Raw genomic sequence first — 27,583 nt, 5'->3', positions numbered from 1 at the left:
AGCTCCTTGGGAGTCCAATCTGTTTTTCCACCATTAGCATCACTGGGACCCATCAGCTCGAGGAAAGGTGGTATCTCTTGTAGGTTTTGAATTTCAGACTATACTCAACGCCTCAGGGTCCTGTTTATTTTTGCACTTTTGGCAAATTTTACTTCCTGCTTCTGAGCAAGCCTACTCAAAGAAGGGACTTAACTCAGCAGTTGAAAGCTCAGGCAGTGCTTCCCTTAGTAGCTCAGGAATTTATGTGATAGAAACATCATTGCTTGCGGGATGGGTTCACGTCCTAATTCTGCCATTCGGCAAATGGTCGAATCCTTCTGATCCTCAGTTTCCTCATCCAAAGGGAAAGACGGTAATAACGATATTACCTACCTCACAGGATTAAATGAGATCATATAAGCACAGTGTATGGGACTCTGCCCAGCATAGTAAGCACTAAATAAATATATGCCATCACTGTCGTGCATGAGCCATTTCCCCAGGGAGCAGTCTCACCAGGCAAAGACACAGTTCTTGGATCCAGAAGGATGGCTTCTGTTGAAACTGGCGGCGTGAGTCCAGGGCTCCCGACTCTGCTGCTTTGTCACCGGCCGCCTCCTACTTCCACAGTCCTACAGAACTGCCAGAGACACCTCCAAATTTACTTTAGCAACCCAACTCATCCCAGGGCACACTCAAGCATTTAAATAAAATTTGGACCAGACTCAAACTTATTTTCATAAATTCCTGGAACTTTCTATTTGGAAACGACTTCGGAGATGATCTAGTCCAACCAGCCAATTAATAAAGGAAGAAGCCAAAGCAAGAGAGTTTAAGACACTTCCTGAAGGGCCATGGCTGGTCGGTGGTGGAGCCATGACCAGAACCCAGGTCTCACCTTCCTGCATTTTCCCATCTTTGATTACACTACAGTGTAATACCTGGTTATTTGGCTGTCTCCCCCGTAAAGCATAAGCTCCAGCTTAGAACTCCTGCCTGTTTATGAGGAAGCTGAGCTTCAAAGGGAGAGGTTAAGTCAATTGGCCAAGGTCATCTAGCTCGTAGGGGAAGGTATGAGATTTGGAACGGGGGTTGTTCTGACTCAAAAGCCTATGCTTTTTACTCTGTTAACCTGTTTTCCAGTCCCCATGACTCAACGATGTCTCCTTCTTAAAGAAAACGTGGACATTGATGGAGACAATACAGCAAAGTAGAACCGGAAGTGAAGTGGGCTTTCACACAAATCTGCGATGTGAACTTGGACCACTTGATTTTGCCTTTAGTCAATCTGGTGCCGTGCCTGGTACCTTGGCTGTAATCGTCACGGAGTTGGAAACAAGTGAAGTATTTTTTCTTCTGCACCATGCTGCCACATCCTTTACTTTTTGCTTTCCCTCTCATGGGAAACCTCAATGGAAAGTCCAACATGGACCCAGAATCCTGTGTATTCCCATTCAGGTGAGACGTGTCCTCAGGTCAAACTTAAGAGATCACCTCTGTTTTCACAGCTTTGGCAGGGATCACTGACTCCATCAAGTGTGAATACACTGTTTGTTTTCCTTCTTCTCTTTCTATTTGCCATTGGAAAAGTCCATTAATGCTGAATGACATGACTAAACAGTCAAGGGGAGAACAGTTGATGTGTTAATAACTCTTAGGTAAATACAATTTGTTATTGTCACCAGTGAGGCTTTCAAAGAGGTGGCTCCATTCCTGGTCCGGGACTGTCCTCTTGTCAGCCCTCGATCTTTCAGCAACCTGGAAAGACAGGTTTGGAGTGGGAAGGAGTCCTAAAGGGACTGGTGAGCAAGAGGAAGGAAAGGTATGGGAAAGAAATGAAGACTCTGAAAGACACACAGAGAGTAGGAGAGAGGAAGGCGCGCACACACACACACACACACACACGCAGTGAAGCTTAGGAGAGAAGTCAAAAAGCTGATGATTAATTGGATCTTTTACTAGATTCTATACCGTCCCGTGCTCCTTCCTCAGTGATGCCAGGAACCTCTGAATTTCTGGTGTCTTAGCAGCTCTAACTTGGTCTCATCTGCTATTCCACTAATGTCTAGGATGTGTGGTTCTCCCTCCCAGATCTGGCTGGACTCCGGAAGGAAGATGATGTTGGCCAGATTCAAAGAATCAGCATAAGAAAGTTGTCTGGCATCGCCATGGAGGCAGAGGAAAAGGAACTTCCTTGAGGATGTCTCCGTGTTGGGGACGGAAGATCCCTGTGATTAGGAGACCCCAGGACCCGTGGGTGTAAGGATTCATGAATGGGAAAACAGGAAAACTGGCTTTCCCTCCTCGTTACAAGCTTGCATGACCTTGGGTCTGTGCATTATGCTCTCTGTGTTCTTAGTATGGGATTTTGCAGCAAATATCTTCCAGCTCTGAGTGTAGGTAGGAATGGCGACGTCTTGAACTGAAATCTGTATGACCAGACGTAGCCATCCACATGAAGCTCAAAAATGCATTTTAGGTAGCGGGAAGAGCTAAAGCAAACTCCCTGGGGCAGCAATGAGTTTGACGCTGACCCTCAAGAGAGCATTTTCAGCGACTTTATGTGACCAGACGCCAGGTCATGCTAGTTCATAGAAGAGAATTTACTTATAAGGACATAGCGAGCTGATGGGTAAACTAATGATTCAAGAAGTTAGTCCTGAAAAGAAGAAGGAAATGGTGTTAGTGTCATTTGTAGCAGACAAATGACAAATGGCTGGAGTGCCAGCAGACAAATGGCTGGAGTGCCAGCCATTCCTATTTAAGGATCTTTCGTTTGCCTGCCCATTTCAGTGATCTTCCCTCAACGCCCGTATTCTCAACCAGAAAGCCACATCCTTGGAACACTCATATGAATGACTGTAGGGTATGTGTGGGGTTTGGAGATAAGAATAATAAAATCTTCCCACTCAAAAGCTCCACTGACAGCATCTAACTTGTTTGCACTCGCAGGTACTGTCACCATGCCAGCAACTGCAGAGATATTTGCTTTGGATCTTTATTTTTATTGTTCTCTACCATTCAGGGTCACCTTTAGTTTCTAAGCCTCAACGGATCTTATTTCACCCTGGGTTAGATTTGTTCGCCACCCTTTCCACCTCTACCCGCTCCTCCTAGAGTCAGATTCTAGAGCACCGCTGTCCAATAGATCTTTCTCTGATTATGAAACTATTATTCCACATCTGCACTGTCCAGGGACCGTAGCCACTAGCCACGTGTGGCTGGGCAGCACTTGGGACGTGGGTCATGTGCTTGAGGAACTAAGCTTTCACTTTATGTCATTTTAGCTAGTTGAAACTGAAATAACCACATGTGGCCAGTGCCTATAGTTTGGGACAGATAGTTCTAAAGAGTCGACATTCATGAGGGTTCACAGTTCTCAAAGAGGACTCTCACTCTTTGGCAATCAGCAAGTTCTCTGTGATTGCTGAGAAATGCATCGATGCAAATAAAATAATGCCCAGGGCAGGGAGGGAATTTTTTCTCAATGAGAAAAAAAATAGAATATATTCAGAGTGGGTCAAACGTGATGTGCATGAATATTATCAGCATACTAATTTGGCCCAAACATGAAAACACCACTTCTTCTAAGTCAGAGAAGTAATCTTTACATATTATCATGTTCCTGGGCATCGAAGGGTGCTGTTTTCATGAAGCCTTCTTTGATGAAAAGGGTCCATTTTATTTTATTTTTCAAATTACAAAGACTGTAATACTTTATTCAATAATTTATTCTTCAAAATGTAGTTTATCGTCAAATTGGCTAATACACAGTGGGTAAAGTGTGCTCTTGGTTTTTGGGGTAGATTCCCATGGTTCATCGATTCCATACAACACCCAGTACTCATCCCAACAAGTGCCCTCCTCAGCGCCCATCACCCACTTTCCCCTCTCCTCCAACCCCCATCAACCCTCAGTTTGTTCTCCATATTTAAGAGTCTCTTATGGTTTGCTTCCCTCCCTCTCTGTAACTATTTGTTTTCCCCTTCCCTTTCCCTTTGGTTTTCTGTTCAGTTCCTCGAGATCCACATATGAGTGAAAACATATGGTATCTGTCCTTTCTCTGACTGACTTATTTCACTCAGTATAATACCTTCCAGTTCCATCCACGTTTCTACAAATGGCAGGATTTCATTCTTTCTCATTGCCAAGTAGTATTCCATTGTATGTCTATACCACATCTTTATCCGTTCACCCGTTGATGGATATGTTTGGGAAATTGGGAACCCTTTTCCCCGCCTTATAGATTTACAGTGTGCACTGTCATAATAAAGATTCTAACAATTCCTACAGTAAATAAGTCTGTAGGACATTGCGTAACACAGTATTACTCCAACACATTTAACCACAAAACTGTGTGTGCGTGTGTTGTGTAATGGTAGGATCCTGATGAACTAGAGAATATTACAGCTTTACTGCTTATTACTAGCTGTGTGGCCTTAAGGAAGTCATGGAATCTTTATGATTTTCATTTCCTTCCTTTGAAAACTAGAGATTATACCTATATGTCAGGGACTTACAGGAGGATGAAATGTAATAATGTATGTACAGAACGTATCGTGGATCTTCTCCAAATGGTCAGATATTCGTTTCATGTTATTGTTTACAGAGTTAAACCAAATGGCTGAGGCTTTCTGGGCCCCAGGAGAAACATGTTAGGAACCTCTAGAGTTCACTTACTGGCTTGACGTATTTGTAAGTATTGTACCGGAAGCCCGGATGTGTGATCTTTTCTGCCTCCCTTTGTTCATCCTTCAGGAAGAATGTGTGCTCAGCATTGAGTGCCTCCCTGCAATTCATTCTCAACACAACACCCAGAGGGGTTCTTTTAACCCAGAAGTGGGACCATGTCCCTTCTCCATAGCTCCCCACCTCGCTCGAAAGAAAAACTGGAGCCTTCATAACATCCTCCAAGTTCTATGTCATCTAACCTGCCAGTGCCTATTTGACATCATTTCCTACTATTGCTTATTTGGCTCTGGCAAAAAGACTTCCTTGCTGCTCCTTGAACATGTCAGGAACGTATGTCAGGAACCGCAGGACCTTTGCACTTACTGGTCCCTTGTGTAAGGTATCATTCCTCCAGTTACGTGCATCACTCCTTCCATCTTGCAGGTCTTCACTGAAATGTGAGCTAAACTTACATACATCCCTACATACACCCCAGCATTTCCCACTCCTTTTTGCTCTACATTTCTTTACTACACATCTAATATTTGCCTGTTAGTATTTTGTTTCTTGTCTGTTTCCATTCCATGAAACATGAACTTCATGAGAGTAGAGATTTTGTCCCTTTCATTCTCTACCATAGCTTAGTGTCTAGGATAGTGCCTGGCACATCGTAGATGCTCAATAAATGCTTATTAAATTAAGTATATGCAAGCATTACATGCATTTTGTTGCTATGGACTAAGTGCATTTCCTCTAAGCCCAGTTTTGGATGGCTCCTTGAAGCATGAAACACACAATTGCAGGCTGGTCTCGGGTTTTTATTAGTGTTTTCTGGGACCCATCAAACAAAAAACAATACTTTGAAAAATATAATTCTTTCATAAAACAAAAATACTCAGTGTTAATTTCACATAAAGGGCAAGATTTCTGATTAAAAAAAAAAAAAAAATAGCGGCAGTAGGATTGTTTTTCACCAACTGTCAGCCCAGAAGCCAAATGGGAAGAAAAGCAAGAATTATGCAGATACCTACAGAAAGATCAATCCCAATTAAGCTAACTGTGAGGGCTTATACATTTCAGGGGCTCATCAGGCACAGTCTCGGTGGGGTTTTACCAAGTGCTATCTTAATCCAGAAATGGAATCCTGAGAACCAAAGCTGAAGTTAATTCAGCTCTGATATCGTCGTTGCTGTGCTGTCCCTTTTTTCACACAGTATGTGTCCACGCAACAGGGTCCTATGGAACATCTGGTACATTCTGTCTAATTAAAGAAGCTCCTCACGTAGATGGCTTCCATGCTGTGCACTTAGTAGGCACTCAACAGTAACTATAGAAGAATAACATAATTGCCTTTCCCTCTTACTATTTTGCCTTCTCCTATATTGTATACATTTGAAAAACAGCACACTTGCAAAATTAAAGTCTAACATGCATGACTAACCTTATCAAAAGATCCCTCAGCATTTTTCAAAAAGACAAAATATATATATATATATATATATTTTTATATAAACCAACCCCCATATACTAAAATTCAGAACTGCTTTACACTTAAATAGCAATTTACATCGTATAAACACATTCATAATCTTCATTGGTTAAAACAGGTCAAAGGTCCATTACTGGCTTCTTGTACTAAATAAGGCTCACAGCTCCTAATAAGGCAACAGAATTCTCCTCTGATGTATGTTGGCTTGTGGAACCAAACAACTTGTCTGTTTGGTTTCATTTCAGCACAAGGAGGGAGGCAAAGTAAAAAGTCTCACAGTAGAATGTTCATCTAATAGATAACATGTCCTTGAAGTTGTGGCCATTGTGCTCCTATTCCAGCGAAGAAACGATTCACATCCCAATTATGGATATGGAGACATCCTCCAGAAGACATTCGCTCATTAAGTCAACAAATGTTTGCTGAGGACCTATCTCATGCTAGGTGCTGGGAAATATGGGTAAGATATAGTCCCTGCCCTCAAAGAGCTTACAGTCTAGAAAGACAAGAACTTTAAGGAAGGGCCGGCATGTTCAAAGGAAAACTCATCACCTGGGTCTGCCCTGGTCAGAAGGCAAGTTCAAGAAGCCGCAGGTGTAGGTCTCTGGGATCCAAGGCCTAGCTCAAATTTCATCAAGTCAAATATCCAGGAGTCTCAGACTATCTAAGTCTGGCCAAGTCTTAGCAACACATTTCCTGCCTCGGATTCCCATGAAAATGACAAATTAGAGCCCAAGCCTTGAGAATTCAAGAGACCAGGTGTGATAACCATGTAAGCATCCAACACAGATAAGCATCTTGAGTGAGAAGCTATGAGTCCTCAAGAGAAGGTGGCGGGGGGCGGGGGGGGGAGGGTGCTTCACCCGATGCTGGCTTCTCTCTGGGATTTTGCTCTCCCTTGCAATACTGTGGTGGGAAGTATTCCGTTCACACCCTAAGTTGGCATGGCCCAATTGCCATGAGTTCTCCAAGTCACGAACAGCACATAGAAAATGCATCAACTCAAGCCAAGACAATAGAGAGATATGCTAAGAACTTAATACTCCAGCCTATTTAAGCAGGAACCGGGTGCCAAGAAACCGTCACTTTTGGCAAATAACACAATCTGTTAATTATCTGCAGAACTGTTCCAGTCGGTACTCCCCAGATTTACTTACTACCTACCAGAAAGTGCTCTTGATGGAGACGGTGCAGGAAGAGCCAAGGCCAATTTGGAGGAGTGTGAGAAACGTACAGGTTTGGGGAAGGGTGAACTCCGGGAAGGATCTAGCCACTTTAGGTGAAGAGCAGGAAAAGCCGGGGCGGGGGGGGGGGGGGGGAAAGGCAGAGAGCACGTGAGCAGATGCCCCTAATGACACCGCATGGTTCAGGTGCACGCAGACGTGCAAACATTCATGCGTTTACACCAATTCAGATATTTGGATGTTTAATTCATTCCCTGTGAAAAGTGCTAAAATGCTGGAAAGGCCTCACAGTTCTTTCCTTCACTTGGAAAAGCACCTTGTGTTTTTCTACGCAGGCATGTTTCAGGTCTGTGTTGCTCGTTGTTATTTCCCTCAGTTTCCTCAGTAACTGTTATTTGACAACGTACGTGCAGGTGACCGAGGCAGGTGGAAATAAAAATGGACTTGGTTGTAACTTCAGAAGATCTTCTCCCTCAGCTGGGCCTCCAAGGTCACCGTCCGTAACGGCTCTCATCATAATCAGGACAAATTCTTAATTCTTACTTCCTACCTTCTGAATACATTACAAACACTTCACAACCTTGGACTATGAATCACTCGCCTTCCCTGGGTGAGACACGGTGGTAGGTGGTCCATTAGCTGATGAAACCCATTGTCTTCACCCCCACATTTTTGCTCAAGGTAGAGAGGCAAAGGGGGGGGGGGCGGGGAGAAAGCCAAGGACACGGGAAACCAAAACGAAAAGGTGCAAAAGGGATCTGAGTGTTTAAAGTCACTTCCAAAGTGTCCCCAGGCTCACGTTCCTCCCAGACTGCAGGGCCCAGTGCTGAGTCTCCAGGCACCTCTCAACAATTCCACTGAAGAAATCCCCAACTTCTTACTAACCACAACTCCGGAGCTGAGCTCTCTGTTTCCCTTCCCTCTTCCTTTCTTTTCTGTCTTTCCTTTTCAAAGCAAACAAAAATATCCCTCTGGACATGAATCTAGGCGACATATCATTCACTTCGGGATGAGTCGAGATGAGACAAGAAAGAGATTATCCAAAAGAGGAATGATGATAAGAATTAACATGTGCAAAGATTTTCCCTGGAACCCTCTCTCTTTCTCTCTCTCTCATTTCCTCCTTTCTTCTCTCTCTCTCTCTCTCTCTCTCTCTTTTCTCAGCATTTCCTGGTGCAATTTAATTTTTACTCTTCTTTTTCATTCTAGTGAAATGTCCTCTATTATAGTTCTTTGCTACATTACTATGTTTAGTTTGTCATCTGACTTTGGCTCTCATCTGGGGTTCCGAAAACTCCCTCTAGATGTCCCATTCCTGAATTCCCATCGTCCCTAACATTTTAAAAATTAAAAATTGGTTGACTTTGCAGTCTTGCTTTTACTTCACTCTAGGGACTAAAAAGATCTACACATAGCTTTGTTCTGAGAGTAAATCACCACCTTCATCTTGACTGGCTACATCAGTGGTTCTCAGCCAAGGACAATTTTGCCCTGCAAGGGATACCTGGCAATTTCTGAAGATGTCACAACTTTGGGGATGGGAGTGCTATTGGCAATTAGTGGCTAAAGGTCATGGCTACTGCTAAACATCCTACAATGCACAAAACAGCCCAATAATGCACAACAAAGAATTACTCAGGGGCTATAGGGCTCCAAGAGCAAACTCATCACCACCTCCTTTTTTCCCATTTATTTTGGAGCAATTGGGATAAAAACAACCAAGGCTAGACCCTCTCTTAAATATCTAGAAGTGAGCAGAGGTGGCAATTGAAGTTTCCACACCCCCCTCCCCCCCACCGGCCAATCATCCAAGGGGGAGAGAGAAAAACAGCCTTGGCATCAGGTAAATCACTCTTGAATGAGTAGAAAGCCCCCACCATTATTCTTCTCGCTGATTTAAGCATCGCAAGTACTGTGATTATGCAGCGATTATAGTCCACTTGGATTTCAGAAGGCTTCATGCTCCACTCACCGGCTCCCAAAGCCCAGGTTAAACTTCCCAGCATCCTCTGGTTCATCCTGTCAATCTGAGACCTCGGGGTCCATGCTAACAACCACACCCACCTCTCTTGATGAGGCCACGTGGGTCCGTAAGAGCAGAAGACACATCACCTTTCCCTAATCATTTTGCACATAAAAACACTTAATGCCCTCTAATATTTTTTTCTTTCTTTTAGCAGGAAGCACAAGGCTACCAATCCTGTTCTTCTTGCAGTGGGAAAGAACTTCAATAGAGGCAAAAATAAATCACGGCCACATACAAGCGTCATATTTCACAGAAAACTGTGTACGTTTGTTCCCCATATAGGACATACTTCAAAGTAACAAAATAATTTTATCGACTGTAGTGTTCCTTCTTCCCATCAGAAGCGGATGCTGTTCCCCCTCATGGTACATAAATATCAGAGAAAAGTAGTCTTTGAAATATGCATGTGCAGGATTTCTTGGTTTGCTATTGTCTGGGGTATGTGTTGGCTTGAGTTCCAAGTGTTGGCAGATTCAGTTTTCATTTTCTCTCCACCCACGTGCATTTTTCCCAAATTTATAGACCAGTCTTCGTCCATCTACACGCTCCAGAATTTCTCTTTTGTAGTAATATCTGTAACAAAGGACATCGCATGAGGTGGCTGGTCAGACCCAGACCGCCGAGGAAACAACCGGTCACGGTTGGGACTGGAAACTCCTCACCTCATCGCTCGGCTGAGTTTTTCGTAGGTCATGCTGTTGTTGTTCTTCTTTTTTCCCCACAGCTGAGCCACAGCCTCCGATTTCAAGAACCTGAAGATGCCCTCAGACCGGTCTTCCCACTTGATTAACCCCGGATTCTTGTCTGGGTTCAGGAGGATGTCACGGATGAATTCCCATAAGTGAGTCCCTCGTGGATCTGAGGAGAGGTTGGAAAAGGAGTGTATCAACGGCCTAAGTCACGGCAAAGAAGGGGCAGAGGAGGCACAGAGTTGTGACATTTTCTAGCAAGTAGGACACATTCCATTTTCCCCTACCCACCAGCAAAGCCAGACACGGGACGACCAAATATCAGATCGAAACAAAAGGCATTTGAGAATGAACTAGCACAGGGCTTTAGCTTATAAATCAGGAGTCTGAGACACAGAGAATGTAAGTGACTTGACCGAGGTCACCCAATTAACCAGTGTCAAAGCTAAGACGAAGGCATAGGTCTCGGCCCTCCAATGCCAGGGAGAGTCTCTTCGAATTACTGCGGACAAATTGTTCAGGATTCATTTTAAACTGTTATTTCCCTGAAGAGCGAATTTCAACCACTTTCGTTTAGGACCTCAGCCCAAGTAAATCGCTCTCACCCGGCAACTGTGCTTTAGTCAAATGCGCATCGACGGGCCTCTGGAACTTTAACTCCTAGAATATATTGGGGCAAGGTCTTGTGGGAGTTGAGGGGGCCAATATGAAAATGAAGCAGCTCCTATAATAAGATTAGCAACCAAATCCTACTTGACTCCCACTAGACTTGGGCCGCACAATTCCTCCCGCCATTTGAGGTGCTGTGTTCATTCGATTCCGTGGAGTGATGTGGAGTACAGATAGTGAAGATGTCCGACTCCCTATCACTTGTATATTACACCGTCTTGATTTCTTTCTGTGCCCTCTCCTCCATGTCTCTGATATTTCCTGTATCTTCATGAGGTTTGATTATTGGGGGAAATGCAACTTCCAAAGAGCTCTGCTGCATCTTAAGAGTCAACAGTCACCTCTTGGATCAATAACTTGACAGAGGTAGGAAGTCAACAGTCAACAAAAGGGGAAAAAAAATCTCAGCTGTTTCTTCCCACCCTTCTTCTCTTCCCACCCATTTTTCTGGAACGGGGGGGAGTCACTAACCTCATGACTGCAAGAAGCGGTTATTCCCGTGGTATCTCAGTTTTAAAGCAAATAGAGCAGCACGAGGAGGAACTCTCCGGGGGGGGGGGGGGGGGGGGGGGGGGGTCTCTATTTGAGAAACTGCTTCCCCGGGCAAGCGACGTCCCTACCCTCTCGCCTACACAGGCGGAGGTAGAAAAGTGGAGGCAACAGGCAGAGGCAATATTTGCCTAAAAATTAGCGGCCTCTAATTATGACCAACGTGAAAGGAAGGGCCAAGAGCCATCTGAAAGCCCGCCAACTTACTGTGCTTTTTGGTGTGGGACTTTGCAGGGTGGTCTTGCTCCTTTTTTATCTCGGGGGACTCTGCTAAAGGAAAAAAACAAGAACTGTTTAATTCACCTCTTTCCTACAATCGTGATTTCCATTCATTCATCCACTCATTTAACCAATATTTTTTGAGTACCTAGTACATGCCTGGCACTGTTCGTATATGCGGTATATGAGCAAAACAAAACAGAGATGATAAAAACTATCCCCCGCGGATAAGGGGACCAGGAGGATGTGAGGGAAACAGTCAGCCATGCAGAGAGCTTATGGAAGAACCTGCTGTGAATAAGAATAGTAAGTGCAAAGGCCCTGAGGTCAGTATGTGTTTGGTACATTCACAGAATAGAAGGAAGCCAGTGCAACTGTGACAAAGGGGTAAAGGCTCAGGCTTGATGGGACTCTTTGTGGATTTTAGCTTTTATACTCAGATAAGAAGCCATTGAAGGATTTAGGTCATTGAAGTAAGTTGAGTGTGTGTGTGTGTGTGTTTCTTTTTTTACATAATATAAAACGTAAACATTTATAACAAAGAAAATGGCTTTTAAGCCAGAGGAGTGCCCTTTTTTGGCATGCAAAGTTACATTTTAATCAGCCTGACAAAGAGACCATTGACTGGCCTGAGCTCAGTACAGAGGGCCACCAGTGGACTATGGAAACGCAGATTAGTTTAACAAATGACTCATTATGGTAACCCTTGAGAGTATCGCCAAAGAGAAGAGGGCAGAGGCAGATCTGTGAAACGAAACTTCTTAAAAAGAAAACTAAATGGTCTAGCAGTGCATGTATGCATGGGTATGTGGAGTGTGTGTGTGTGTGTGTGTGTGTGTGTGAGAGAGAGAGAGAGAGAGAGAGAGAGAGAGAGAGAGAGTGGGCCCCTCAGGTATTTGGAGGACCAAAGCAGATCTCACCAAAACTCTCTGAATGAGAAATCCACAATTTTAATACAGAGTAGTCTCTAAATGCAAGCCAATCCTGTTAAGGAACTGGGCCAGTAAAATGCACTTCTTCTGTGGGCATTACATCGGGGCTTCCTAAGCTAGGGTTCACTGACCCCTGTGTGGCCTTCAAGGGCATTTCAGACTGACTGAAACTGTATGCAAAGGGAGAGGGTTCTTGACATTCATTTAATTGTCAAGAGTGTCATCATTCAAAGAGTTAGAATAACCATTAGCTCCTAATTAAAATGGTTAAGAAGCATAGCTACTGTTTATTGAGCACTTACTGTGTACCTGTGCTCAGCTTTTTACCTGAATGACCTTATTTACTTCACTCCACGACCCTATGAGGTGGGTACTGTTATGATTCACAGATTATAGCTGTGGTGGAGCTAAGACACAGAGAGGTCAGATGGCTTGTGTAAAGTCGCACAGCCTGTGAGGAGAGTCAGGACGTGAACACAAAACAGTTTGAATGCAGAGGCTTCATCGCAACCACCACTCTGTGCCATTTCCAAAGATGGTGGCACAGCACAGATTTCACAGATGTCTTCCCTGCCGAGAATCAGGGTCAGTTCTATAATGCTCTAGCTGGGGGGGGGGGGGGGGGGGGGGGGAGAAGCAATTCCGACTTGAGGATTCTGTATTTTCCAGCACGCATGGACACGTCCACCTGTAAGAGCACCGGCCTGTCACGACTCAGCGTTCCGAGCAGTTTCTCTGTAAGCCATGGTGGGTGGACGGGGATTTCACCAGCTCTGGTTAGCAGAGAAGCCTCTCACTCTGGTTAAGACTCTCTCCCCAGGCGTTGCCGACAAGAGGGCCTGCACCTGACTTGGGTTTCTCTGAAATCTGGAAGGGCAAATTCACAGGAAATGTGAGGAGACTCCAGTCTCCCTCCCTGTAGGTTTCAGGGTGAGGTTGCAACATCCCATCAGGATGTGACAGTATTGCGACAGGCCTGGCACCCACCCCGGTTTCCAAGTGATACATCACTCTGACAGGGCCGCGTTGTTCTGCAGACAAAGAGTGGCATTTACCCAGGAGGCCACAAGCAAAGCTCATTTTCCAATGGCATCCAAGAGGGATATGGGGCCATTATTTCAGAGCCAGGGTTGAACTCAGAAAAACCCAAGTGTTTCTTGGCTTATTGGCCTCAATCATAATATTGGCCTAAATAATATTTAGGGGTTCCAAGCTGACATAGAGTCAATTACTTCGGGGGGAAGGTAACTTAGCAAATAAGATGGAAACCTTAGACCCTCTCCCCAGAAAAAATGCACATATGCGTACACGCAGGGAGAATCTGTGAACGACTTTAGGGGTTTAGGCTCGCTTAGCAGTCCGTGGACTCTAGACTTAAAGACCCCAGACCAGACAGACCATGAGGGAGTTTCCTCTGTGAGATGTCAGCCATTTACCGAGACTGGACCTCTATCCAGCTTCCAAGAAAAACTAAAAACAAAGAACAAAATAACTCTCCTAATAAAAGTGTTTCCATCATAAATAATACGGAGGACTGACTATACAGCCAAAGGCAAAAGGAACCTCGAGATTTCTTCCAGCCTCCTCTTCCTGTCCCTGGTGTGTGTGTGTGGACAAGCTGTGGAATCACCAACCTGCCTTAGCACTAAAGTCTTTTGATCTGAAAGCTCACTTTAATACAATGGCCTCTCCCCCTGTGTCTTCCCCTCACCCCAAAATAAAAGTCGAAACCTTTGAAGTTAGCCATGTGGTTGAGTGATTCACTCTTATAAAATAATGGCTCGCTCTGGGGAAGTTGTCCAGCTTGGCTTTCTCTCGCTCTGCTCCCAGGTACCTCAGGCCAAGGTCCAGTCTGGGCAAGGGCAGCACCAAGCCACAGGTGTGTGACGCAAGTTCCAGAGCATGACTTCAGCTAAGTCGCTTCGCAAGAAGTGAAGATTAGAAGCATTTGCATGTGATTCAGCTGTGAGCCATTTCTTTACGGGATATACAAATGTCGGTGTTATAATAGACCGTGCCACCCTAGCTCTAGGCTCAACAAGTCAGTGAATAAACACATCAAGCCCGAGTTGGCATGATTGGCTCGAGGACTATCGGGCAGATCAGGAACACGGGCAGCAGCCATTTTGTGAAATGGGCAGATGACAGAGAAATCAAAACAAAGCCTGCTTCCCCACCTGCGTTTATCACAGAGGGCATCAGTTTATGTTGGGCCTCGCCTTCGCTTGGCTTGTAACTGGCATTAAAACATAGAAAGATATTTACCTGCACCCAGTTTAATGGGAACTGAAAATCTAAAGACTCAGACAAATGACAAAGGTCTTTGTACAGGGGTTCAGCAGAGACTAAACCTTTCTGGAAGGAGTGGCCCCATCATACAAGGCTGTAATTCACTATCCCACTGGAGGGCCGTTCCTCCAAAGAATCTCCCAAGGCCAGACACTGAGCTGGTTCTTGCAGTAATGATTCTGGTAGAGGTCCCGGATTGTTTCACTGCGGTTCCATCGTAGGATAGGAACAGCGGACGGGGGAAATCCAGGATCAATGGAGGCAAAGGTGTGCAGATCTGCAAAGTCCATTTTTCAGGATGATTCAAAGGTGGGATAAGGGGACAGCGAGTTCCCGGTTACTGCAAATGTGAAAGCAGAAAGGGCCCCTATTGGTTCTGAGACTCTAGAAGATAAGGCAGGAGACAGAAGAGAGAAGCCTGGCCAGGCTGTGAGGGCAGGGGAGCTGTGACATGGCTTTCATGTCTCCCACGTGCCCGAAGACCTAACAACCTCTGAGCTTAGGAAGTGGTTTGTGCAAGTTTATTCTCAGCTGCCATCTTTCGCCATAAGCCAGAGACCCAACCGGAAGGACGCAGGAGGCACCACCTTGCAAAGCGTGAGAGGGAGTCAGAGTGCGACCGGATGGTTTCCTCAGCTCTGAAATCCTGGGTCTGGACTGGGTGGCCATGACTGCTGCAGAAATTTCCCCCCAGTTGTTTCTGTTCCCCCAATATGGCGAACCCACTGCAGAGCCTTTCCAGTGTCTGATCTATTTCCTAAGTTACACAAATCCTTCCGGTGACACATAACACTCTGGGCCATCAGGGGAGGGGGAAGTAGAGAAAGGAATTGGCCTTCATCCTTCACTTCAGTTCCAGATGCATTTTCGCCGGCTCCCAGCTCTGTTTCATTCAAGGGGTTTGACCCGAAAACAGAACCTCACATCTTGTTACTTCAGTTCTCAAACACAGTGAACAAAAGCAAAAAAAAAAAAAAAAAAAAAGGAGGGGGAGGTCAGGGGAGGAGAGGCTGTTTGATTCCAAGTTCTTCATTTAAAACCCAATTCTTGGGGCGCCTGGGTGGCGCAGTCGGTTAAGCGTCCGACTTCAGCCAGGTCACGATCTCGCGGTCCGTGAGTTTGAGCCCTGCGTCAGGCTCTGGGCTGATGGCTCAGAGACTGGAGCCTGTTTCCGATTCTGTGTCTCCCTCTCTCTCTGCCCCTCCCCCGTTCATGCTCTGTCTCTCTCTGTCCCAAAAATAAATAAACGTTGGAAAAAAATAAAAAAAAAAAAAAAAAACCCAATTCTTAAGATGCCCCGAATTCAATTCCAGGAAAAGAGCAATTGACTCATGACAAGTCTAAGCTCCGAACCTCACAGACCCAAGCAGAGCTACAGGTTCGTACCCAGGTCAAGGGACAACATGGAACCCTCTGTTCACCTCCCCAGTTCTCACATGGCACCTGCCAATGTCCCTGTTTGTGAGGGGAGGGAGAGAGAATCTGAAAGCGCCTCTCCAGACTCCCAACAAACCAACCCCCTCAGTGGAACCTTGACTGAGAGCTAAGGGTAGCCCCCAGTTGCATCCAATTTTAACCAAACACAACTAATGTGAACATAGTTCATATAAAGTGCAGGTGGTCTGACTAATCTGAGCCATCAGGGGCAGACTTAAAAACTGACCTGTGAAAACCAGGGTTCTAGAAATGTCCAACTGCCACCCTTCTACTCAGAGACCATCAGCAAAGCTTCGCTGATCTCTGAAGGCCACTTTAGATATCCTTCCCCTAAAGTCAGATATAGTTTGTTGAAAATTAGATGTGGCCTTCTTCCCCCATAACTATGCCCAAGTCTGAATAGTTTTATCAGATAGTTTCCCAAGAGCAAGTCCGTGTTGAAAGAGAGGTTTTTGTTGTCACGAGAGGGTGACTTGGTTTCACAGGAGACAAACACTTTTCCTAGAGGCTTCCCTGGTGTCATTTTCGAGGTACAAATATTGGCTGGCAAGCAAGCCTCTTAAAAAGAGCAAGTCTTTTCCTTTCCTAGTCTTTTAACGAGAAAGACTCCACCCAGCAAAGTGGAAACCTAGGATGTTGGTGATTCTCATTCATTCTCAGTAAGGACTTGCAGGTAGCACACTTGGGCCCTGAGGTCAGGACAACTTACCGACAGGAAGGTGACCGGTGGTTGTCATGGAGATCTGGGCCCGGCAGAAAGTCTTGCTGTCCAACAGATCTGCGGCAACGAAAAGACAAAGGACATTAGGCGCCCCCACCTTACAATGTAACTTCGTGGCTGTTAGAAAACAGGGTAAAAATGTCAAAGGCCTTTAAGTGTCAGGGAGTTAGTTACCTACTGTGCTACCATAGCTGGCGTCATATAAATAGTTTTCTTCTTTCCAGGTGTTCATGACGGAAGGGTCTACAAAAGATGGAAAATGGGAATGGTCAGCAAGCATCTTCCCCTGGGTGATGAGTTTGCCTTTTCTAACTCCCTGCTCCTCAGAGAGGGGCAGGACACAGTGGGTGGTCCTCATAGAGAAAGGGTAAGATTCTGTTTCTGCCACATGTAACTCACTTTTCTTCCAGGGTCCTGGGGGAAATGGGCTTTATCACGGCCCCAGCCAGATGTTCTATACCTGCTGCCTCTTTGGGGACATGAGACAAGTTACCGCAGTGAGACCCGGTCCCAGACCATCGCTTTGGCTTCCTGGGAATTTTCCCAGTCTGCACGTGGCAGGGGCTGGGCTCGGGAGCCTGGCATTGTCTTGCATTCTACTAGATAAAATTCACATTAGAAAAAGAAATTGTTGGCGACAAATAATTCCTAATTAATGAGCGTCTTTTCCTAGAAATCTCTTCCTGGGAGAATTAATGTTTCCTTGCAGGAAGTCTAGCTAGTCTTATCACGGTGTCTTTGTGGCTGAAATTCTGGAAGTCCCCCTCCAGTTGGATGACAGCTCCCTCCCCCCAGGATTTCTCCAATTATCTTAAGGGGCAACATAAAATTCTCAAAACAAAATAGAGAAGGAGAAGACCGTGTCACCTAATCAAGCAAACAACTTTGGAGAGTGAGGCCCCATTGCCTCATCTTGGAAAAGAAGCGTGCTCCTGCCCCCCACCCCCACCCCTACCCCTGCAGTGTGCTGGGTAAGCATGTCTGACTCTTCAGATTTCAGATTTGAAGGAAACTCCCGCCCACCTACCCCAAATGGAGCCCAACTCCTACACAACGCCCACGTCCGGGCTGATCGCCAACAGAAGCATTTTCTTTCCTGGCCAAGAGCTGTGAGACCTGGCAGGAGCTCTCACCTTGTCCCCACCAGGAATGTCCTGCTTTTCCCTCTTCACCGACGGAGGCTGCCCTCAGCTCCCCTCCTGTCTGGGTTCTGAATTTCAGGGTCAGGGTGGTAAGCCACTGGCCGAGTTTCATTTTGTTTTTATAGCAGAGACGGTATAAAACCTGACTCACTGGCTAAGTCCTCCTGTTTACGCCATAGGGATTTAGCTGGTATTTTAGCTAATAGCTACGTGTTTGGCCACCCCAAGCCCAGTCTCCTGGGGTCACACCCTCTCTCCTTGTTGGGTCACCTCATACACCTGTTGTTGTCTCTGAAAACAAATTGAACCGAAAAGTTTTGGGGGGTGTTGCCCCCTCTTGAGCCTCTTCTCCCCTCCTCCTAGGGTGGACCTTCTTCTCCACCCTTTGGCTTAGCTTTTCTGAACTGGCAACACAAGAATGTCTGGATGGTCAGGGAGGAATTATCAAGTTATTTGGGCCCTCTCCAATACCAGCTGGCTCCTTCAGTGGGGCTGTCAGGTCCTGGTGGGAGTAGCGGCGGAACCCCAGCCTCTGGGACAAGTCCAGTGTCTGCCTCTAGGGCAATCAGCCCCAGAAGCACAGACCATCTGGGGAACCCAAGCGCTGGTCTCTGGGGGAGCAGGGGAGGGCAAGGCTAGGAAAACCTAATTAACATGCTTAGCAGCCATTGTTTTCTCTTTACTAATGGGAGACTAGCCTCAAAGAGAGCAAATAACTGCGTGGGGTCAATTTCAGCCCCTAGGGACTCACAAACCACCCCAAGTCAAATCCTGTCCTCCGTGACTAGCGTGCAACCCTCAGGGAGGCCTGTGGCAAACTCATCCCACACGGTTCACAATCTCACTGACGTGCCTGTAGGGAGTGACCCTGGAGCAGCGGCAGCCGCACGATTTTATCGATTTTATCGTGGCCAGTAGACTTTGGGGGACTTGCATAGGTCTCCCTAGATGGAGAGGTCATAGGCCAAAGGCCAATATGCAAGGAGCTCTGATTGGTGCCAGGCCCTGGGGCACAGTTTCTCAAGGCAGCTCCTGCCTGCCCTCTGCAAGTCCTACAGACCGGCAGAAAGTCCCCAGGAGAAAGATGTGGGACAGAGAAAGGAGGGTTGATTGGTCAGGGGAAGAACAAAAGTAAATGTAGATACTATGAAATTGCACAGCCTACTCAGAGCCTAGAATAGTGTCTTTTGTCTAAAAATGCACCTGAGGCAGGAGTTGGGTTCTGCAGCTGCTCTTAGACGTCCCCCAGGGCCTTCCAGAAGCTACAGTATCTACAAGAGCACGTCTGTATGTTCCTCCTTTTTGTGAAATATACCCCCATCTAAAGAGGAGCGGGGAGGAGACACTGGCCTTTGTCTCTTCTCTCCCCTTGCTTCTTCTAACTCGGCTCAGCCCAGTGCCCTGACTCTCTTCCTACGAGGAGGCGGCCCACCTAGGCTCTGCATTTTTCCTTGCTCTTGGACCAGAGCCTGCATGGTGCCTTGACCAGTAGTGGGAAGCAGAGAAGTGTGGGCAGCACCAGTCTGGATCAGAAATAGATGGCAGTCACTGGTCCCAAAGGCAAAGAACGAGGTTCATGGTGGAGTGGCCTGCTGGAGGCGGCCAGGGAAGAGGCATCTTTGGGTTTCCTGCCATCACACTGGATCCGTCTGCTCCCACGCTCTCCTGACTCCCTCCAACTGTCCTCCCCCAGGGCTTTGCCTACCGAGTTGGCTCCCTTTGTCTGGGGCTACTCACCAGTTTGCTCCGTCTTGACAATGACATTGTGTGTGGACTGGAACAGGTCACTGCTGCACTGGCCTGTGAAGGACAGATTGGGAAAGTCTGAGCCGGCTCACGTGGAGCCAAAACTTAAACAAGCCACAAAAGCTTAAACAAGGATAGAGCTGGCTTCTTGGAAGACCTTACGCCAGTCCTGCCACCTGTCCGCCTCTGTTGGCTTATGCGAAGGGGCTTCCCTCTCAGCACCTACAAACTTGAGCCTGGAGTCCCGGCCCAGAAAATCAGTAGCTAGGGCATCTACATCGGATGGAATTATTTGGCCTTGTACAGGGACGCCATCCAGTATGATGGAAATAGAACTTCAGAAGTCAGCGGGCCAGTTTTCCCACTAAGAGCTGCGAGGCACTTCGCCTTTCTGGGTCTTGCTTTCGTCATCTGTAAATTTAGGGGATTAAACTAGATAAAGTCATTAGATGGCCTCTAAGGTGCTTTCCCCTACTAAGATATGATACAAAATGAAAACAAAAATAGGCTAGAAACCATTTTGACTGGCTTGATTCTTCTTTGATCTTAAATGTAATGAAACCCATTTGATTAGATTCAATCTATGAGGTATGTCCACATAAATGAATACCAAAAATAAACACACACACACACACACACACACACACACACACACACGTGAATGAGTTGAGTATGTGTGCCCTCTCCAGACAGATTTTAAATATCTCAAGAGAAGAGGTCATACCTTTAACCTCTCTGACCTTTGGGTTTCCCATCTATAAAATGGGTACAATGTTTAGTTTTTGTCATAAGGTCATTAAATGACTCACTTAGAGTGTCCGGTATAAATAAACACTCAAAGAATATAAGTTAATATAATGTCTACAAAAAGGCGAACAAGGAAACAAAGGGAAGAAATCTGGTGATCAGGCACTCAGAGGCACCAACAGAATGCAGTGGGACCAGACATGTCATAGGAGGTCAAAGATGGCCGCAGCACCTTCGCTCTCTGCCTCCCAAGCCTGTCTGCCTTAGGTTCCAATCAGGGCAAAGCTTTAAAGGAGTGGGTTTAATTGCAGGTAGGGAGGTAAATATTTTTAAATCTTCAAGTGTAAGTCTGCTCCTTCTGAAGATTCCCGAGGGTTATTTATAGAGCCTTGTTTGGTCTGGTTCTAGTAAAAGAAAAATGAGCAACCGTCTGTGTGAGGTACTTGGGAAGAAGGGAGTGCCCGGGAGCTGGATGAGGTCATCCAAAATGGCCACCCCAGCTGCCAGCTTTGAGGCCAGACCCTGGGTCCTCCTCAGTGTTGGTAACGGCTGTCACAGTCTGACTCTGCTTCAGAGCCCTGGAACTGACGCCTTCCCAAAGTTACAGCTACCTGCCCAAACATAGGTTCTGCTAAGACAGACATGCCCGTTCTGATGTGGACAGGCCAGCTCGCAATTCCTACAAGTTACTGCCTTCCAAGATGCCCACGGTTCTCAGAAGAGCTAGGTTTTTACTGGTATTATCAGGAGACCCTTATGTCAGTGTCAAAGACATTCTGCAAGGTGAGTTGTCTGCCCTAGCGTGTCTGACGAGCCAGTATGGAAGGTGTGTGAATAAGCTATCACTGATGCACAGTGTGCAAAAGGGTAGCCTGCCTGTGTTCTAGGCAAGGCTTCAAGAAAGACACATCTGGGGCGCGAGGGCGGCCCTGACTCCGGAAATCGCTGCAGAAACATCCCACACGTGCGCAGACCATTAGTTCTAACCCTACTTCTCCCCCTTTTTTTGAGTTTCAGATCTTTTAAGAATCTGTTGAGATACCGCGAGCCATCTCGTCCCCCAAACGCAAACATAGACCTAATTCTGCGTTTCTTCTTACCCCCCGTAGGTCCCATCTTAAGAACCTAGGTCCAGAAGTTTCAAAAAAAGAAAAAGTATCCATGATGATCTTAACAAGCAAGTGATCGGGAATTAAGCTGTTGAAACCTGCTTGCGAGGGAAAGAAGAAAAGGTTTTCTGATAGCGAGTCTGTGAATATCCAGTTTAAAAATTAACCAGAAGGAGAAATGAAATGATCTTGGGTTTATATGGGATTAGACACACCTGGAACCCTAGACTTTGTGCCTATTCTCTCGCCTCCTTTCTCCGTCCCTCCCTCGGGACCCAGTGATTTGGAGGTGAGACCGTCCTCTGATGTCCCTGACAAGGAGCCCTGCCAGCCGCGGGGTCCCTGCTCTCTGCAGCCGGCTCCCAGAGGGGTAGACAAGAGATAGTCACCATTCCACTTGAGATGCTGCAGGTTGCTGTAGAGGAGCTGGCCCGCCGTGCCCGCCGCCCGGGTGAACTCCTGCAAACTCATGCTGCAGAGATGCTCGCCGTTGACGTCGAACTCCTGGAAAGGGATGCAGCTGGCATCGAGCTGGTTGGTGTCCAGAAGGTGCTGGAGCCACTCCCACACCTGGTACTTGGTCCAGTACTGAGGATGGATCTCATGCCACTGGCCTCCAAAAAACCCGCTGGAAACTGCAAAACAGGAGGCGGTCCCGTGAGCGACCCGTGGTTCGTCCCGGACATCATCTCGGACACGAGATGCACCGCCGGCTGCCAGGCGTCAGCACCGCTACCGTCAGGGGACGGCAGCGTGGGGGCTGGGGCACGAGACGGGCTCTGGAGAGGAGGCTCTCAGAAACCCGGTCCTCTCCTCAGTTGTGGCGGGGGCTGATCGTCAGCCTCCCTGCCAGTTCGTGTCCTCCCTAGTATAACACTTACCCCTGGGCACTTCGTGGGCACACAGACTTGACCTGAAGTACTCTGAGATCATGAGCTCATTCCCACCTCCTGCAAAGTGCCATGAAAGCTAAAGGGTCGCCACAGTGCCAGCAACCTAATAGCCTCTTGTCCACACCCACACGGTTCCCTTCCTCTCTTTTCTCTTTCTCTTCCCACTTTTTCCTCTCTGTTACACACACACACACACACAACCCCAAATTCAGACCATTTTCAACCAAAAATGAAGCCGGAGAATAAGGTTCTTTTCTCTCTGATACCTTTGCTTCTCCCCAGAGTGGTCCGGACTGGCCATCAGCTGACTGTGCTGATATACTCCTGCCCCCCATGGATTATTGCAGCCTCTATGATGTCACTTTCCTACTCAGCTACCCTCAGTGGCTTCCCATTATTCACTGAAATTAAGTGCAAAACTGACAAGTCCAGCACTGGGGCTCTTCAGTAACTATTCTTCAAGTGATCTATCACTTCTGAAGGTGTTCCTTGAGCCTGGTTAGTATCCTGCCAATCACTCCCTGTTGAAGTCCTACCCAGCCTGCAGATTCTGGCCACCCCATAAAGCCATCACAGATCCCCCCAGCTTCCTGCAAGGGCTTGATGTCCCCTGAGTCTCCAGGAGATGTGCTTGGCATTTCTCCTGATGGCTGTTGTCATGTTCTGCTCTTCTTCACAAATCTCTAAGTTCTGTCTCATCCTTCTTTGCAAATTGTAAACTCAAGGTCATGGACTCTGTCTAACTCATCTTTGTATCTCCTACCGAAAGAGACTCAGAGACTAGGCCATCGTAGGTGGTCTCTCTCCATTTCTTTGGTGGAATTTGTTGCTGAAGAAGAAATCACGTAGGACTCTAGAAGAGTTTGAGGTGCATTCACAAGATGGTTAAATTACATACCAGTGAAGACGTAAAATTCATCAAAGGCAACAAATATCACTGACCTGGATGTGGGCTAACCTCCTGCATCTGTGACTCTCTTGTCTCACGCAAGAGAACCTCACAAAGTCACCCCAAAGTCCTGGTCCTTGGCGGGGGGGGGGGGGGGTGGATGGAGAGGGTTTCTTTCTATTTCTTTGGTGGAATTTGTGCCTGGGGACATGGTAATAGGGCTGAGATCTTACAGTCCCCTTGAAAACAGAGGTCAAGGGGAGGAGCTCTCATCCAAGAAAAATGAGGGGCAGGGACAAGGGGAAAACACTGTTGTAGCCCACCAAGGTGAAGGGGGGGGGGGAGTCCGACTGAACATGGCACACAGATACTCCCACAAACTGAAGGATGGACCAACACGGGAAAGCACAGCGCAAGAAAACCATCTCTAATTTGTTTCTTCAAAGGCATGCTAGGTGAGTACTTCTCAAACTTTAATATGATTGTCAATCACCAGGGAATGTTGTTCAAATGCAGATCCAAATTCCATAGATCTAGGGCGAGGCCTGAGTTTCTGCATTCCTAACAAGCTTCCACAAGATGATGATGATGATGATGGTGATGGTGATGATGGTCTGTGGCTACAGTTTGAGTGACAAGCAGCTAAAGAGCTCCAAGGGTTTGATTCCCTTAATGCCGGTTGCCTAGCCCTCAACCCCTCAGAAAGGCTGAAGGGGGAATGCTTCCACTTTTGCTTCCCCCCTCTGAATTCATCCCCTGCTTCCAGACCTCAGAAGCGTTAAGAGCAAGAGATAGAGGTCATTTAGGTACGAAGGTGACTGCCACGGGTCATATCTACACTCATAGTATGTGCTTCACTCTTTACCCGTCATGGCCAGACAAAAGCAGCCCTAAACCCTCCACTGGGGCCCTGAAGGGGAAGCCAATTGTGGTGGGGAACAAGGACAAGGATTGGAACAATCTGGTCCCAAAATTTAATTACACAGAAATATTCCCAAGTATACAAACATGCAGAGCTTACACTGGCTCTTTCCACGTCCCTCCAATTTTTTGGTGTCTCACAGAAACAGCTGTTTCGGGATGAGGTATATTTTTGTGGCTCCCTGAGTCTTTGATCTTTTTTTCCCCAAGATAATTACTCTGCTATGACAGTATAGCTCTGAGTTTACAAATAAGAGAAATAACTCTCAATAACCCGACAACAGGCCTCTCCGTTTCCTCTCCCAACTCCTAGAATAAAGGATAGTTCCTGATATTGTATCCTGTTAGAACCTGGGAGAACCAGAGAGTTTTGTCTAAAGATGGGTTCTCCCCATCCGCCAGGGGACTCATTCGATTCCTCAAGTTTTAGGAGAATCCCTGAAAATCCCATAAGTTCAACTCTCGTCTATTATTCAACTGACCCCTGTCAATCATGACCAGGGACTGGGACTTCTTTGGGGCCCCTAAGTTCTATTCCCTGCTAAAAACACTGCCCCAGCTTTCTCCAAAGCACACAGGAGGAAGGCTGTCCTAATCCGGGGTCCAGACTGGGGATGCCAAAGACTCTCCAGGCTGAAGAAACTTCCTGCCCTATTTGGAATCCTCCTTTGAGGTCCTCACGAGGAATCTGAGGCGTGCATCAGAAAATGCCACTGCCCGGAAAGCGCAGCAGTTCTGTGGACAGGTGGCCAAATGAGGGAAGGTCACCTGACCATGCTTCCCAACCCTGTTTGACTGGGGTTCCAAACTGAAAGGGGTGGAGCTGCATTTCGATCAACCGCTCATTGGAGAACACAAGCCTTCCATTATCCTCCTGTTCTGCTTCTCCGGCTGTGCTGGCCGCCCACAGCCCATTTCCACATCTCCGGAGGAGCAAGAGTAACAGATTCTCTTGCAAGGAGACTAGCAGCCAGTTTGGGGCAGGAGAGGAGCCTGGAGCTCCTTAAACCCACTGCAGTCCGATGCACGGCAGTCTGCCTGAACCTAAGGCCTTCGCGGTGGGGGGTGGGGCCTGATTCAGCTACGTCTTCATCCAGTTCACTTCTATGGTAAGCCGTGGGCTTGATCCCTAAACCCTCCGGAAGCCGCATCAGCAGGCCCTCCCTCTTCGAATCAATCGGCTCCAAACGAAAGCCCCAAAGGGAGACACGTGGTCCAATAAATCTCTCCCCTTACGAAGGCTGGTCACGGAAGATGAAATACAACAAGCTGCTGTAACCCTGTCTTCCTTAGGTTCCACGTTTCCACACAGCGCGCGCGCGAGCGCACACACACACACACACACACACACACACACACCCTTTCCTCTGCTATCCTATCCTGATATCCCAGCCAAACACTGTTAAAAGCTTCCCTTTGGGCATATCTTCTACCACCCTCTGTGCCAGGCTGCCTTGAATATTGGGAGGAAACAATGGAATATCCGGAGCCGGCTTCTGTCTGGAGCCCCAAGAGCCTACGGGGACCTCCAGCACGCAGTTTGCTCCATTTCCCCTCGTCCCCACACCCCTGCTGAATAAAACCTGCGTTTTTCAAACATTAAGTTGAGAAACGAAGCGTAATTAAAACAGAGGAAAAAGCCCCACGGGGCGTGACACTGACGCCCACTCGGTCCCCTTACCATTGCACGTGGGGTAGCTGTCTGTCCAGGTTGGCTGCTGGTGGAGGAGATTGTTGCTGGGGTTGAGATTCATTACACCACTTCCTTCCAGAATCATGATCTGTAAGGGGATCAAACAGTTCATTCGGTCAGTGCCTCTCGGACAAACGTCATTTGGGAGCACAGATCATAGAGTTAATTCAGGAATTAAAAAAAAAAAAAAAAAAAAAGAATTTGTCCTGCCATCCACTGCCTCCAAAGCACGTTACCACAGCCCTTTCAGTAAAAGCAAAACTCACTGGCAATTAAAAATTTCCAGGTTCAACTTTCATATGCATGAGGCAAGTTTTTACAGCCACCCATTCATAAATGAATAATCTCTGATCAGGAATGAAGCAGGAGGAAAATGCAATACCTGCTCACAGGGCGAGTCTGGCCAGCAGCCATGATTTTTTTTTTTTTTTTTTTTTTTTTTACAAAAGTGAAAATGCCAAAGATATTTCGTGTAAAGTGAAATGGCAATCAATAAAAATCCAAGCCGGTGGCGGCATAGACCGGGCACCTGCACAGGCCCTCGGATCTGAAATCAGACGTTCACAAGTCCCAACACAACTGAGCGGCCCTGCACTCGAACACCTAACCGCGTTTCCTCAGTGTAGATACCTGCCACAGCCCGTGTCCACATGTCAAAGAACTTCAGACGTAGGTACTTAGAGCTCCTCCAGTATTTGGCTCCATGATAATGTCAGGAATCCCAGTAAAAATTCTGACGAGCTTTCTCTCTCCTTTTAGAGCCCTGAAGAATACCACAGGCTTGGAAACTGACGCAAAGGTAAAGGACACAGGAGAAGAGACTTTCTCTCCTGGGGAACTGTTTGGGTTTTTTAAACAACATAAATATTCTACACTTTAGAACAATGCGTCTCACCCCTTCGGCGTTTACAATATTCCCTATTCTCAAGTCGGACGCTCTCCTCCTTTTAGACTCAAGCCCTAGAAGTAGGTTCAGTCACTCAAAAGAAGAGCGGCCTGTTCCAGAAGGCAATTGAGCATGACCCAGGGCCTGTAAAGATAACTTGCTCTTTCTAAAATGTTGGGGTGAGGAGAGGAGGTAGCCTCATAGCAGCGACTCATGGAAATTTTTCTGCCTGTTTTAGGAAAATCATATCCTTGGGTGTCACCAATGTCCCCCAGATTGAAATCGCTCCAGTAGAGAGCTTCCAGCCCCCAAACCCCTTCCTCCAACTTAGCTCCTACTCCTCCGGTTCTAGGTAGGGCTTCAGAGGGGAGAAGAGGGGTCTGGAAGAGGCATAAAAATTTCATTCGCATATTCATTCACTCAACAAATATTTACCAGCCATACAATGGGCTGGGTACTATTCCAGACACCAGGGACAGAGCTGTGACTAGGAGTCAAGCTAGGCCAAACAGGAACATTCGTGATGATTATTAACATCATCATGGCTGTTTGGTAAATAACAAGGCCTGAATCCAGCCTAAGTAGAAGGTAGCAAAAGAAATATAGAAGAGAATGGTGAGCACCACAGTAGACCAGGGGCCGGGAGGTGGGCAGAGCCGGGATCTGTGTGGTGGCACCATATATATGAGGTTCAAAGCCAGAA

General features: G+C 46.8%; 1 protein-coding gene across 4 annotated transcripts in view; it reads right to left on the bottom strand.

Moving 5' to 3' along the window:
* Positions 1-3,958: 3,958 nt before the first annotated feature.
* The window catches only part of EHF (ETS homologous factor), a 43,167-nt gene continuing 19,542 nt past the window's right edge, over positions 3,959-27,583 (bottom strand). For 2 of the 4 annotated variants that reach the window (XM_045484930.1, XM_045484928.1), the window contains exons 2-9: positions 25,983-26,082; positions 21,988-22,233; positions 19,734-19,796; positions 17,029-17,097; positions 16,843-16,911; positions 11,464-11,526; positions 10,012-10,207; positions 3,959-9,922 (exon numbers count right to left, since the gene is read on the bottom strand). In XM_045484930.1, the coding sequence (XP_045340886.1) occupies positions 9,823-9,922; positions 10,012-10,207; positions 11,464-11,526; positions 16,843-16,911; positions 17,029-17,097; positions 19,734-19,796; positions 21,988-22,233; positions 25,983-26,079 (903 nt within the window). In that variant the 5' untranslated portion in view covers positions 26,080-26,082 and the 3' untranslated portion in view covers positions 3,959-9,822. Of the gene's footprint in view, positions 9,923-10,011; positions 10,208-11,463; positions 11,527-16,842; positions 16,912-17,028; positions 17,098-19,733; positions 19,797-21,987; positions 22,234-25,982; positions 26,083-26,260; positions 26,285-27,583 lie in introns of those variants that run through there. The other 2 variants (XM_045484931.1, XM_045484929.1) reach the window with 2 other exon arrangements.

The sequence above is a fragment of the Leopardus geoffroyi genome, chromosome D1 (assembly GCF_018350155.1).
Source record: "Leopardus geoffroyi isolate Oge1 chromosome D1, O.geoffroyi_Oge1_pat1.0, whole genome shotgun sequence".
In the NCBI taxonomy this organism is placed as follows: Eukaryota; Metazoa; Chordata; class Mammalia; order Carnivora; family Felidae; genus Leopardus; species Leopardus geoffroyi.
Note: the sequence above shows the minus strand (reverse complement) of the source record. Positions and strands in the feature narration are given on the sequence as shown.